Genomic DNA, 12,976 nt, shown 5'->3' on the forward strand with positions numbered 1-12,976 from the left:
TTTTTTTTCCTCAGTTTAGCTCTTGCAATGTGATTTGGATTTTGAGTATTAAAATCGTTTCTATTACGCCGGCCTTCCCTACCCCTAATCCACAGGTCACTCTATTTCATACGCGTCCGTTTGAGCATTTCATCCCTTCGGGAGTGCGTGTGAGCAGGCCATCCCTGGTGGCGTCCGTGTGATCAGGTCATTTGTTCCTGTGTGCGTGTGAGCAGGTCATCCCTTCCGGTGTGTGTGTGAGCAGGTCATCCCTTCCTGTGTGTGTGTGAGCAGGTCATCCCTTCCTGTGTGTGTGTGAGCAGGTCATCCCTTCCTGTGTGTGTGTGAGCAGGTCATCCTTTCCTGTGTGCGTGTGAGCAGGTCATTCCTTCCTGTGTGCGTGTGAGCGAGTCATCCCTTCCTGTGTGCGTGTGAGCAGGTCATCCCTACCTGTGTGTGTGTGAGCAGGTCATCCCTACCTGTGTGTGTGTGTGTGTGTGTGTGTGTGTGAGCAGGTCATCCCTTCCTGTGTGCGTGTGAGCAGGTCATCCCTTCCTGTGTGCCCTGAGCAGGTCATCCCTACCTGTGTGTGTGTGTGTGTGAGCAGGTCATCCCTACCTGTGTGTGTGTGTGAGCAGGTCATCCTTTCCTGTGTGTTTGTGAGCAGAGTGGCTGGAGAACACTGCTTTCCAGGCCTGACTGGCCTGCCCTCCGTGGCCTGAGGACATCTGCCCCCTGCCTGGCACCCGTCTGTGATGAGAGGGACACTGCAGGGCTCCCTGCGGTCTGTTGTGGCCCAGTGGGCACTGGCGATCGGGGCCAAGCTGTGTTGCCCGTGGAGCCAGGGAGGGGTGCTGTCTGCCACCACAATGTCGCCCCTGCCCTGGAGCCGCTGTGGCTTGTTCTGTGCGGGTCTGGAACTCTGAGATGGGCTCTGGGAGCTCCGTGCTCTCTGGGGCTTTAATGGCAAAGAGCCGACACACTTTAAGCAGGAAAGGAGAGCGGGCCAGAGGGGGTCTGACCAGGATGCAGTCCATGGAAAAGCACAGAAGAAGATGCCTTCAGGCCCCTGGGGTCAGTGTGCTGCAGTCACCGCCCGTGCTTGGCAGCTCTGAGTGAAACCTCACACGCGGTCACTGGACATGGGGCTTCCCGGAAAAAGAACAGGACAGGGAGCCCCTGGACCTGCAAGCCACGAGCAGATGCTAGTTCGCCTTCAACGAGGGACACGGCCACTCGCAGACACGTCAGAATCCCACCGACCCGGGACCGATGCAGAGCCTGTGAGAGCAATGCTCAGCACCTCACGGGAAGGCTGCTGGTTTTCGTGAACACATTCCCCTCCAGGGGCGGGGGCTGCCAGAGCTGGATGTGGAGGCCGAGATCGCAGGAGCGGGCGGGCTGGAGCAGCTGGGTGTGCAGGAGGCAGCCGGCCGCTCGGTGTTTCGCTCTCACATCGATGTTTCTCTCTCTCCCCTCCTCTCTAAAATCGGTAAAAATATTTAAAAATAAGATAATTAAGAGGTAAAAATTGCTATGGCTAAGAGTTTAGAGGGTGCCGTTAGGTTATTTAGCCAATATTGTTTAAGTTACAATTTTAACACCATTTTACCTTAAATACACACGGAGCCCGTGTGACATCAGACTTGCTATCGGTTGAATGGATTTAATGCCTAAATAGTGCTTTCTCTCTGACTAGATATCAAATGAGAGGTTGCTTTTTAAATACCTTAATGTTTAGTGACCATAGATGACACCCAGATTGGGGGAAGGTTGCTTGTGACAAGTGATGCCAAGGCTCCAAGTGAAGCCGGTACAGACGGTGGCATTTGGCGTAGGGGGCACTTTGTTACATGAATGCGCGAGGTGCGAGTGGAAGCTCTGGTAACACTTTTGAAATATCATCGGCTGCAAAGTCCCGCACCACTGCTTCCTTTCTGAGCAGAACGTCAATCAGTCTATTTAAGGCTCCTGTGCGTTCTCTTCCCTCCAGGAAAGCCCGTCCTGCCCGCCCTGCCGCTGCACGACTTCCCTCTCCCCAGGGGAACGTTTCTCGGGAGAAATGAAAGTGGTTGTGGCCACAAGCAACCCTGTGTGGCGTGACATTCAGGAAGGACCGGGGAAGGCTGTGCGAGGGCTCCTCTGTGTTTCATTAGGAGCAGCCGCCAGTGCCTGCTGCCGAGGCACCTCTGGCAAAGCAGACACACACAGGATCGGTCACCCCTTTACTGGGTGCTGTGTGTGCCATCCGTGCGGGTGAAATGATCTTGAGGGCCCGGAGGAGGACACTGACAGGGCAGCAGGAAAAGCCTGGACTGCCTTCCACGGGTTCCGCAGCGCTGGGCTGGGGGCAGGCTGATACAATAAAATACAACTGCGGCATCGGAAGCGCCGTGCACTCGCCAGAGAAGTAGCCCGGGGGCCTCAGAGAAATACCACGAGCGCAGTTGCTAAAGGAACCATTCATTCTGTGGTGGCACTTGTCTGGGTCTGAAAAACGAGGAAATTGACTTTTAGAGGGAAATTGGCTTCATCCCCGCCTCCCTGCTGCCCTGGAGACCTAGAGGAAATGGAAGCCCCACCATCAAAAGGTAGTCACTGGATCGGCCGCTGGCGACTCCAGGAGGTCCGGTGGGTGTGTCGGAAGCTTGGGGACAGTTTCTTGTTACCCTTCCCTTCGTTTTGACACTGGATTTTAGCACCTGCCACAGTCACCCCGACCCTTCTACCAGCGGCCTTGGGTGCTGGGGTGGTTCCCAGGGGGTGCTGGGGTGGTTCCTTATGATCTCAAAAGGAAAACAAAGAAAACTTCTGAGAGTCGCCTGGGAGGCTGAGGGCTTGTCGCAGACGTGCTGGGGCTTCAGTGGAGCTGGAGGCAGAGCCAGTGTCCAGAGTTGCCTCCCACTGTGCGTGGGGTCTGCCCGGCCATGGGCCACGTGGGGGCAGGGAGCCCAGGAGTGCGTCCTGCACGGAAAGTCCCGGGCAGCCAAAAGGAACAGGAGCCCCGAGCACGAGGGCGACAATGTCTCAAATCCCCGTGAGCACGCAGTGGCCACGCCCCGCCTGGCCCATGGCCTCTGTTCCCGGTGTGACTGACAGCAAGCATCTTCGCCGTCCCCCCACAGGGCACGCGCCCATCTCCCCTCCCTGCCTGGTCCCCGCAGCGACCTGTGGGGGATGGACTGAGCTCCCTGAGGGAGGGGAAGGGAAGCTGCGGCCTGCGACGTGTGGCCTCCCCGCGGCTGCTTTTCGGATAAATAACTAGGTTAAGGACAAGGGTGTGTTCCCACCTCGCTCAGCGGGGACTCTGATCCCCTAAAGAAATGGCATTTCCATCAGGCATTTTCTTTCTGTTCTTCCTGTTTTTTACAGATCCTATTTTTTGACAAATGAAGCTGCATATATTTAAGACACACAACGTGGTGTTTTTGAATACGTACAGATTGTGAAATGACTTCCACAACCAAGCTAATGAACCTATCCATCACCTCACATCGTTCCGCTTTCTGGGTGAGAACATTTAAGATCCACTTCTTTAAAAAGCAAGTTTCAAGTATACAACACAGTGCTATTACCGAGTCACCATTAACGGCAGCTCCCAGAACTCATGCGCCCGCGTCGCTGGCGGCCACTGCTCTCTCCCCCACAACCACCCTCCCTGCCCCCCTCCCCTTCCCCAGGCTCTGAGCCCAGCTCGTCCAGCTCCACCTCATGAGCCATGCAGCCTGGCCTTTCTGTCTGACGTTTCATTTACTATAATGTCCTCCAGGCTCACCCATGGCAGCCCAAACTGCGGATTTCCTTCCATCACAGATGAGGGTGTCCGCGGCCTTGGGGGGACTGAGCAGGAGAGCGGGCTCGGCTGGCCAGGGCCCCTCACTCCTGGAGCCAGCACCTCAGCGAGATCAGATAATAGCTGGGCTTTATGTCCTGAGTGTGTGTTTAAATGCCTCTCAGTCAAGCTGGGAAAAGAATATATTCTGAGCTGTATCCATATAATTTTTAAATAGCCTGAGTTATTTAAATTATTCTACATCAGTGAAAAAGTCTGAAAAAGTGTTTGCCCATGCAATAAATAATCATTCTTACAATCAAGCTACTCATGCAGAAATTCATCTGCCGAACAACTGGTGTGAATCAAAGTTTCAGTTCCAAAATGCAATCAATTCATATGCAAAGTCTTCCCTTTAAAAGAGCGGTTCTCAACCTGTGGGTCGTGACCCCTTTGGCGGTCGAACGACCCTTTCACAGGGGTCGCCTAAGACCATCCTGCATATCAGATATTTACATTACAATTCATAACAGTAGCAAAATTACAGTTATGAAGTAGCAACGAAAATAATTTTATGGTTGGGGGTCACCACAACATGAGGAACTGTATTTAAAGGGCAGAAGGTTGAGAACCACTGCTTTAAAAGGCCAGCTTCACGCTGATGAGGTGAGGAGAACTAATTCCCTGGAGGTTTCACTTAGTGCCTTGAGTGTGTTGTTAAAACCGCTCAGTGTGGGAAGTGTGACTCTCCCCTGAGGACTCACACGCTGCCTCAACGGGCACTTCGACATCGTCCTCTCCAACGGCCAGGAACAGCAGGCCCTTCTCCCCTCCTCTGTGCTGTCCATTAAGAAGCTGGGAAACCGTTTTTCCGGCAAAACTGTCCTTAAACTAAGATTCTGATTTTAGAGTCTTAACTGGATCGACCACTCAGTCCTTATTCTTTCCAAGTGCAGACTCGATGCTGCTCTTCTCCCGGCTCACTTCCCAAATCAGAGTCCACCTGCTGCCACACAGGGACGCCCGTGCCAGGGCGTTCTCGGCATTGCTTCCAGGTGTAATGCTGGGAGGACGCACAGCACAGCGCGCTGACTGACTAGTCCGCTGGCGCAGGCCTGAGCTCTGCGCTGAAGGTCAAGGCAGCGCAGCTGGGACTTTTATTGTCAGGTGAGAGGGGAAAGCATTTTAATTTGTGAATCTAATTAAAATGATTTTATTTATAGAAAAGTATTTTATATTATATATAATAAATTATACATGTAATACATATTACATATAAATCATGCATTTATATGAGATATATTTATAATAATTTGAAAAAAGAAACATTGTTATTAATATTTAATAAAATCACTTATTAAGTATTTAAATTATATTGTTTAATAATTTAACATCTAAGGTTTAGCACAGCCCCGACCTGAGGTCTGGGACGACGCCAGAGTGAGTTTCGTGCGCGTGAGCGCAGGCAGCGTGCTCACAGGCCCTTGCAGACCCCGAGGCACACCTTCCGGTCTCTACCTCCTGGCCTCCCATGCTGAGCCCAGACAGGTCTCCATCAATGTGTTCCCCGCCATGTGCCTCAAAGCAGGGAGCGGCTGTGCAAAGTTAGGTTCCACCGGTTTTTCTGAAGCGATCCCGAGACCATGAATGTCTGTGAGGACAACCTGCGTGCGGGCAGTAAGGGGAGGATGGGGAGGATGCAGGCTTGGTGCAGACAGGGTTTTGAGGCCTGGCGGGACCAGAATTGCCAGGTAGCCATGGAAACCACCGTATGCGTTGACCCACCCTGGGAAACAGCATCAGACTGTCAAATGAGCCTTCAGACTTTGTGCTAGGCTAACGTTTATTGTTTATTTTCCTTTCTTTTTTTTTTGTTAATCCTCACCTGAGGATATTTTTTCCCATTTATTTTTAGAGAGAGTGGAAGGGAGGGGGAGAGAGAGAGAGATACATCAATGTGAGAGAGACACATTGATTGGTTGCCTCCCGCAAGGGCCCTGACTGGGGCCAGGGATCGAGCCTGAAACTGAGGTACGTGCCTTTGACTGGATTCAAACCTGGTACCATTCAGTCCTCAGGCTGATGCTCTATCCATGAAGCCAAACCAGCAGGGCTATTTTTTATTTTCCTAATGACATTATTTATTCATCACTGACTTGTGAATGTAAAAGTTCTTATATCAGCCTAGAGTTGAAGGTCTGAGATCACCGATTTCCTTTCACAATTCCCTGAGCTTTTCTATAAGCAAATATTTCCTTGTGTTGTAACTGTTTATGACAAAATTTTCCATGGGTACGTTCTGATTGATTTTATGTTGTGTCATTTAAAAACGCTATTTCATGCCGGGCCAGTGTGCTCAGTGGTTGAGCATCAATCTATGAATCAGGAGGTCTTGGCTCGATTCCTGGTCAGGGCACAAGCCCGGGTTGCAGGCTCGATCCCCAGTAGGGGGTGTGCAGGAGGCAGCCGATGGATGTTTCTCTCTCAGCGATGTTTCTATCTCTCTCCCTCTCCCTTTTTCTCTGAAATTAATAAAAATCTATTTTAAAAAATAAAAATGCTATTTCATAATTTCTGCAGCACTTTTATCTGAGGAGAAAACTTGTTCTCATATTTACATTAAGAAGAGATGCGCATCAAAATGTATCAACATTTCTTTTATCTAAGGAATTTAAATGACAATTATTAATGTTCATCATTGAAATATGAAACGGAATATATGTGCTCATGTTTGATAGCTTATTTCATTCACAAGTTTTATTTTTCTCTGCTTTATAAAAACTTCGTTGATTTCCACATGTAGCTCCAGGCATGGCCTGCAGGAGGCGCTCACTCTCTGACTCTGGCACAACATGAACCGCCTGTAGGGCTGCAAGGAGAGCTGACATTCCGACAGTCCCTACGCACCACGGATGGAGCTAAATGCATGATGCAAACGTTCTTATTGATTCTCTATTTCACAAATAAGGACCTGAAGCTTGGGGTTGAAATAACTGCCTAAACTAATAGAGCTTATCTGTAAGGGTCAGAGGCAAGGAGGTGGAAGCAGTTTCTAAATGTACATAGTAGCACCTTTTTAAGACACTGGCAGGCAGTGGGCGGGAGTATGCAATATTTAACACTGCGTTATTCACTAAGATGAGTTTTCATTCAACACAGAATTAAAGTGAATGTCCATGAGGTGTGCAGGGTCCAATGTTATATAGTCACGTGCCCATGATCTCATGGACCACATACCATGCTCTTATTCCCTTTGGCAAGCAACTGAGATAAAAGTCACTACTTTGAATATATGTTTCTTGCAGTAGATTACCTGTTGCCTGGTAGGCTCGTGTGTGCCTCATAGTCACCATTACCCTGCTCTCTCACTGAAAAGGGTCAGGAAAGATTCGTACATACTTTTGGACAATTTTATTTAAAATCATTTCCTTGGAGGAGAATGGAGAAATTTCACTATGACATAAAATGTCCAGTCAGCAGAACCATTTGGGTATATGTTTCAACCCACTTTACTTCTAAGTCATATCTAAGTCATACCTAAGTCATATCTAAGTTATGTTTCAGTCACGTCTAAGTCATACCTAAGTCATGTCTAAATCATACTTAAGCCATGCCTGTCACACGTAAGTCATATCTAAGTTGTTTCCGTCACATCTAAGTCATACTTAATTCATGCCTAAGTCATATATGTCACACCTAATTCATATCTAAATCTTACTTAAGTAATTTTAAGTCATATCTAAGTCATACTTAAGTCATGTCTAAGTCATACCTAAGTCATGTCTAAGTCATACCTAAGTCATATCTAAGTCATGTCATCATCTGCTATGTCAGTTTTCCCATGTTGAGTATTTGCTGAGTTATAAATCATTCTTCTTTGGAAACTTTTTCTCAGGGCTCTACTACTGAGTTCTAAACTCTAAATAAGTTTAGAACAAAGATTATGGAGGGTGTGCAATAAAAAATGACTTCCATCTCAGCGCAGTGGGAGGACGGAACACCGCTGAGAAAGTGCACTAAGTGAGGCGTGAAGAAAAGCTGTTTCACCCCATTGACGCGAGGGCAGGACACACATGCATTCTGAATGAAAGGCTTCTCTCGGCTTAGAGATGCCTAACAACAGCAGTGGGTGACCAATGAGGGAAGGAAGTGCGCTCTAGTGATTTCTTTGGACCAGATCACCTCGACCTTCCATTTTTCATGAAGTCCTCCAATAAATCACCTGCTCCTTTCTATTCCCCTGCCTCCCAAGCAATTATTTTGACTACTGTGATTCAAGCGACTTTCTGAGATGCTTTTATGAGGAGTAGAAGGGGAGGGAACTGTGGTGCTCAAGGAGTAACAGAAATATTCAAAGGCCACGAACAAAGACATACAAGAAAATGGATGTGGTCACTCAGAATCTAACCCCATCCGTGTCCTGGTTACCGAGCATGAGTACAGTGGACCCCAGATGTGATTGTTTTTTTGTCAAATGCCGCACAACCTCCTCAGAGCAAGATACCACCTCTTCCAACTCCTCTGCGACTCGACAGCATCGACATAACGCCGAGCATGCAGAAGTGCTCACCTTTGACTATTAGAATGTCCTAAAGTGACTAGTACATTAATAATCCTTTAATATATTAGTCAAGGGATTACTGGACAGATCCGTTAAAAACAATTAGTTCGAAATGCCCGAAGACCATCCATGTGTTCTTGCCCACAATATACGATCATTGGACCATGTACCTTGACTCAGGACGATACCACCAGCTCTGTGTTCAGGGAGCCAGTCAGTGTGAATTGAGTGGAGAAATAAAAGTGAAATGAGAAAAAAAGAGAAAAGACAGAGATTTTGGAGATAGAGTTAGAGAAATTGGCAAAAGAAACACTAAGCAGAGAAGACTGAAAGGAAACAGCAAAGGTGGGTGGACAGGAAACAGTGACGCTGTAGTTCTGAGGAAAGCTTAGAGCCTGACTGAGCATGTTTACATGATGAGAGTAGAGATGATTAGTCTACCTGTGCTCACTGGGATAGAGTGTTTCACAGACGTTTGTCAGCAGAATTTCTGAGGTCACAGAACAGCCTAGGGTGCATTTTATGTAAGTCTTTATAAAATGGAGGTATTGATGCCGCTGAAGAAATGATGGACCCAGAGATGTGGTAAGACACTGAATATGGAATTAAATGACTGAAACACAATCTCAGCAAACCTTGGTAATTTGAATTAAAAATTGATTAAAGAATTGAGATTTAAAATACTTAGACATATACTCACCCAACAGATAGGAAAGGCTCCTTTGACTCAAGTCTGTGAAAAAAATATAAAAAGTTTATTTTAACATAATGATATGTTATACGATTAAATTGCTTTTGTAAAAACCTGACCAAATTATTATCCTTGTTGGGGTGAAAATGCACAACTTAGCACCAGTGTAAAGGCTATAAATAATATATTAACCCCTAATCAGGACTAATTCAAATTCTAGCTGGATTAATGGGGAGGCTAAAAAAATGAGACAACCCTGGTATGGGATGTAGCATTGAACTGATACATTAGGATAACATTGTTTCTTTAATTCTGATTTGCACTCTCTATATCTACTTATTTTCTGTCCCCCTTCCCCCCTCCCGCCCAAGTAATTTGTTTGTAGAAGTTCCTACATCTGTCTGTGATTGTTGGAGCAGTAAAATTTACAATGTATTTGGTTATATATTAATTGAATAATTTATTTCCAGTAAATCTCCCAGCAGGAAGATCTAAGCATCATGGTGCCCTGGTCACTTCGTGACACCAACACCCTGGAGTCAGGACACAGGTGAGGTCTTCCTGCTCCTCGTGTCCCGGGGAACAGGTACTTGCAGCTCCTCACATGTTAATGGGGAAGTTAATTCTGAAGCCTCTGCTTTGTTGTGGCATCTGGAACAACCCACTTGAAAACATTTGGGGCCGAGGGATTGAGCAAAATAGAAAGAAAAAAGAGAAAGAACTCCTGGGGGGGAGGGCGGAGGGGGAGGTGGAAGAAGGTAGAGGGAGGATAAACGGTGATGGAAGAACATAAAGGGAAAAAAGAAATAGAAGGAGGCAAATATAAAAAATAATTAAAATAAAATTAGTAAACCACAAAACAACAACAACAAAACCCCACATTGTGGCCCGTACTTCTCTCATTGTAGCAGAGGCTAGGACTGCGTCCAGTGACTGTGCTTCTCTCTTACATTAACTCTATATTCTTTGCAAAAGGTCAGCAAGCTCAACGCTTCCTTATTAACAACCAAGGAGACCGGCTGGTAGGTGTGCATTGGCCACTTTGTTTCCATATAAGTTTCTTATCATATAACTAGAGGCCCGATGCACGAAATTCATGCAAGGTAGGCCCTTGAGTCCCCCGCTGCTGGGGCTCTCAGAATCTCGGCTGCAAGGCCCCGCCCCTTGCCTACACCCACCTTGGCCTGGCGCGGCCTGTGTCCGCCACCACACCCCCCCCCTCAGTTCCCTGGTTCCGAAAAGCCCCCTAATCAATCACCCTGCAGAGGGTGGCCTGGGCCTCCCTCTGTGAGGTGATCGTGGGGTGATGGCGGGCCCCCCGACCAATGGCATTGCACCCGCCTTGGCTGGCCTGGCACCAGGGCCTGTCATAGCGTGGTCGTCCGGATGGTCGTTCTGCTGTTTGGCTGTTTGGTCTATTTGCATATTACGCTTTTATTATTATAGGTTATAGGTTAAATGCAGGCAATTATTGAAGACATTTTCATCTAAATCCTGGCACTTAAGATTTTTAGAAATATTTCTTGTTTTAAATTATTTTATTTACATGTATGTCACCCCTTTCTTGACAATTTCAATAACCGTAAGATGATGCCCAAAGATATGTTTATTGATTTTTTTTTTTTAGAGCAAGAGGGGCAGAGAGAGAAACACTGATCTGTTACCCCCTGTACACTCCCTGACCGGGGATCGAACCCACCACATTTTGGTGTCTGGGATGATGCACCAATCAACTGAGCCACCTGGCCAGGGCTTTCCATGGAGCTCTTTATCGCTTCTCTTACCAACCACTTTACTGCACGAAATTTGTCTACTTATTGCTCAGACGTGTTCGGGTTAGCTATGCCTTGCTGTCTTTAGCATCCATTTCTATATGAGCACTGATTTTTCCTCCTTCCCCACTGCATGATCTCTTTAGCTTTCGAGTCTCTCTACCGCCTGCTAAAGCCGATCGGTGTCTTACAGGAACAGCCCTGTCTCTGTTTCTGTGACCCCTTATCTCCATCACTGTGACCGTCTCAGGACACAGTCCTGGTTAACAGGCTGAGAGGGCCGTGCAGACTGGTGAGAACATGAAGCTTGCCTTCGGCTGGACAAGAAGCTCCTGAGGCTCTGTGTGAGCCTCCCAATGGGTCCAGGGCAGGGGGTTGGGAGGGGGGCGCGGGGAGCTGGCTGGTGCTCTGGGAGCTGAGCAAAGAGGAAAGATGATGTCCACTGAGCACAAGTCCTAGGTGCCTGGACCCCCAAGCACTTTCAGTGGTGACATGAGCAGGAAGTCATGGTGGGGAGCCACCAGCCATCCTGCCTCAGGTCTCACCCTCCGAGTGGTGACCAGTGACCTCAGTGAGCCGTGCTGAGCTTCTAAACCACCTGCTCGGCCGCCCCTCACCACACAGGGCCAATGCCCTGCCTGAGGGGTTCAGAGATTCTTACGCTTTCTCGTGCATTACATAGCAAACACTGAGCCAGCCCAAGGGGCGGCAGTGAAGAACACGAGGTTATGTACTTGGGGGTAGTCTGCAGGGTCCCCACAGAGCGGACTGGAATGTAGAAAAAACTCACTCCCGTCATTTTAGTCTTGAAAAGTGAAAAGAGTAAGTAAAAGAAGGAAAGTACTGGAGAAACAGGCCCCTGAGGAAAACTGTTAATCGATTGAAACCCTGGAAACATGATTACATGGCAGAATACCCAGAGACAACTTCTCTGAGTTTTTTTTTTTTAAATATATTTCTTTATTGATTTCAGTGAGGAAGGGAGAAGGAGAGAGAGATAGAAACATCAATGATGAGAGAGAATCATGGATCGGCTGCCTCCCACACACCCCCCACTGGGGATGGAGCCCGCAACCCAGGCATGTGCCCTTGGCCGGAATCAAACCTGGGACCCCCCCAGTCCACAGGCTGACGCTCTATCCACTGAGCCAAGCCAGCTAAGGCTTCTCTGAGTTTTTTATAAGGTAATTGTTTTGTGAAGAAAATAATTGATTTTACCTTTCCTGAGATTTACTTTTAACAGGAAATAGGTAGTGAATTTAATAATACTTCGTTCAGGATCCACTAGAACTATGAGTAGAATAAGATAAACTTCCAAAAAGTAGGCGCAGTAGAGAAGTAAAATATAATGCAAAATTTAGATCAATATTTGGGGCTAAAGGATTTGTAACACTTTGTATTTTACAACAACGAAGAACTAAGCTGTATTTACTGAGGGCCCGGCATTATTCAAAATGCTTTATAAACGTTGATTTATTTCAGCAACATGATACCCTCTGAGGTGGAGCTCATGTTACAGATGAGGACATGCTACCTGTCTTGCCCACGGTCACAGAGCTGACCGGTGGTGGAGGCCGGATTGAAGCTGGGCAGCTGGGCCTGAAGGTCATGGGCTCCGTCCGGTGTGGTTCGCCCTGTCTCACCAGTTTGTTTTGTTTGCACATTGCTGATGGGATTGCCGCAAGTCCTCCCTTCATTCTTTCTTAATTCTCCTGAGAGGTCTCATCTGATTTCCAATGTTGTCCACATTCCAGATGTTCCCAAACACCCCTCTCTGGCATCACCCCATTTCCGATGCGTGGCTACGTCTGCCCAGCATGCACCTTCAACTGCAGGTGCCTTTAAGGCAACACGGCCCAGATTCGATTCCTTGCCTCCCTCTCTCCCTCCCTCCCTCTCTCCCTCCCTCCCTCCCTCCCTCCCTCCCTCCCTCCCTCCCTCCCTCCCTCATTCTTCTCCTCTTTGCCCCTCACTCAATGGCACCACTGGCACTGGCATCGCTCAGAGACCCGAGACTGAGCTGGAAGGAGGGGAACGTTGCTCATTCACTCCGCACAACCTCAGGGCACAGCCTCTCCCGGTTCCCCTGTTTCTGTTGCCCAGGCCTCTTCACGCTGCTCCTGCCTCTCAGTTCTCACTGCTGCAGTGTGAGGATCATCAGCTTCAGGCGCCGCAGAGCCGCGCCCTAGCCTCCCTCTGTA

At 48.1% G+C, this 12,976-nt stretch overlaps 1 protein-coding gene across 1 annotated transcript in view; it reads right to left on the reverse strand.

Annotated features, from left to right (window-relative positions):
- The window catches only part of RALYL (RALY RNA binding protein like), a 113,876-nt gene that overhangs the window by 86,408 nt on the left and 14,492 nt on the right, over positions 1-12,976 (reverse strand). Inside the window, exon 2 of the mRNA XM_023746166.1 lies at positions 9,013-9,045. Coding sequence (XP_023601934.1) covers positions 9,013-9,045 — 33 coding nt within the window. The remainder of the gene's footprint in view (positions 1-9,012; positions 9,046-12,976) is intronic.

Source organism: Myotis lucifugus, unplaced genomic scaffold (assembly GCF_000147115.1).
Source record: "Myotis lucifugus unplaced genomic scaffold, Myoluc2.0 scaffold_631, whole genome shotgun sequence".
Classification (NCBI taxonomy): domain Eukaryota; kingdom Metazoa; phylum Chordata; class Mammalia; order Chiroptera; family Vespertilionidae; genus Myotis; species Myotis lucifugus.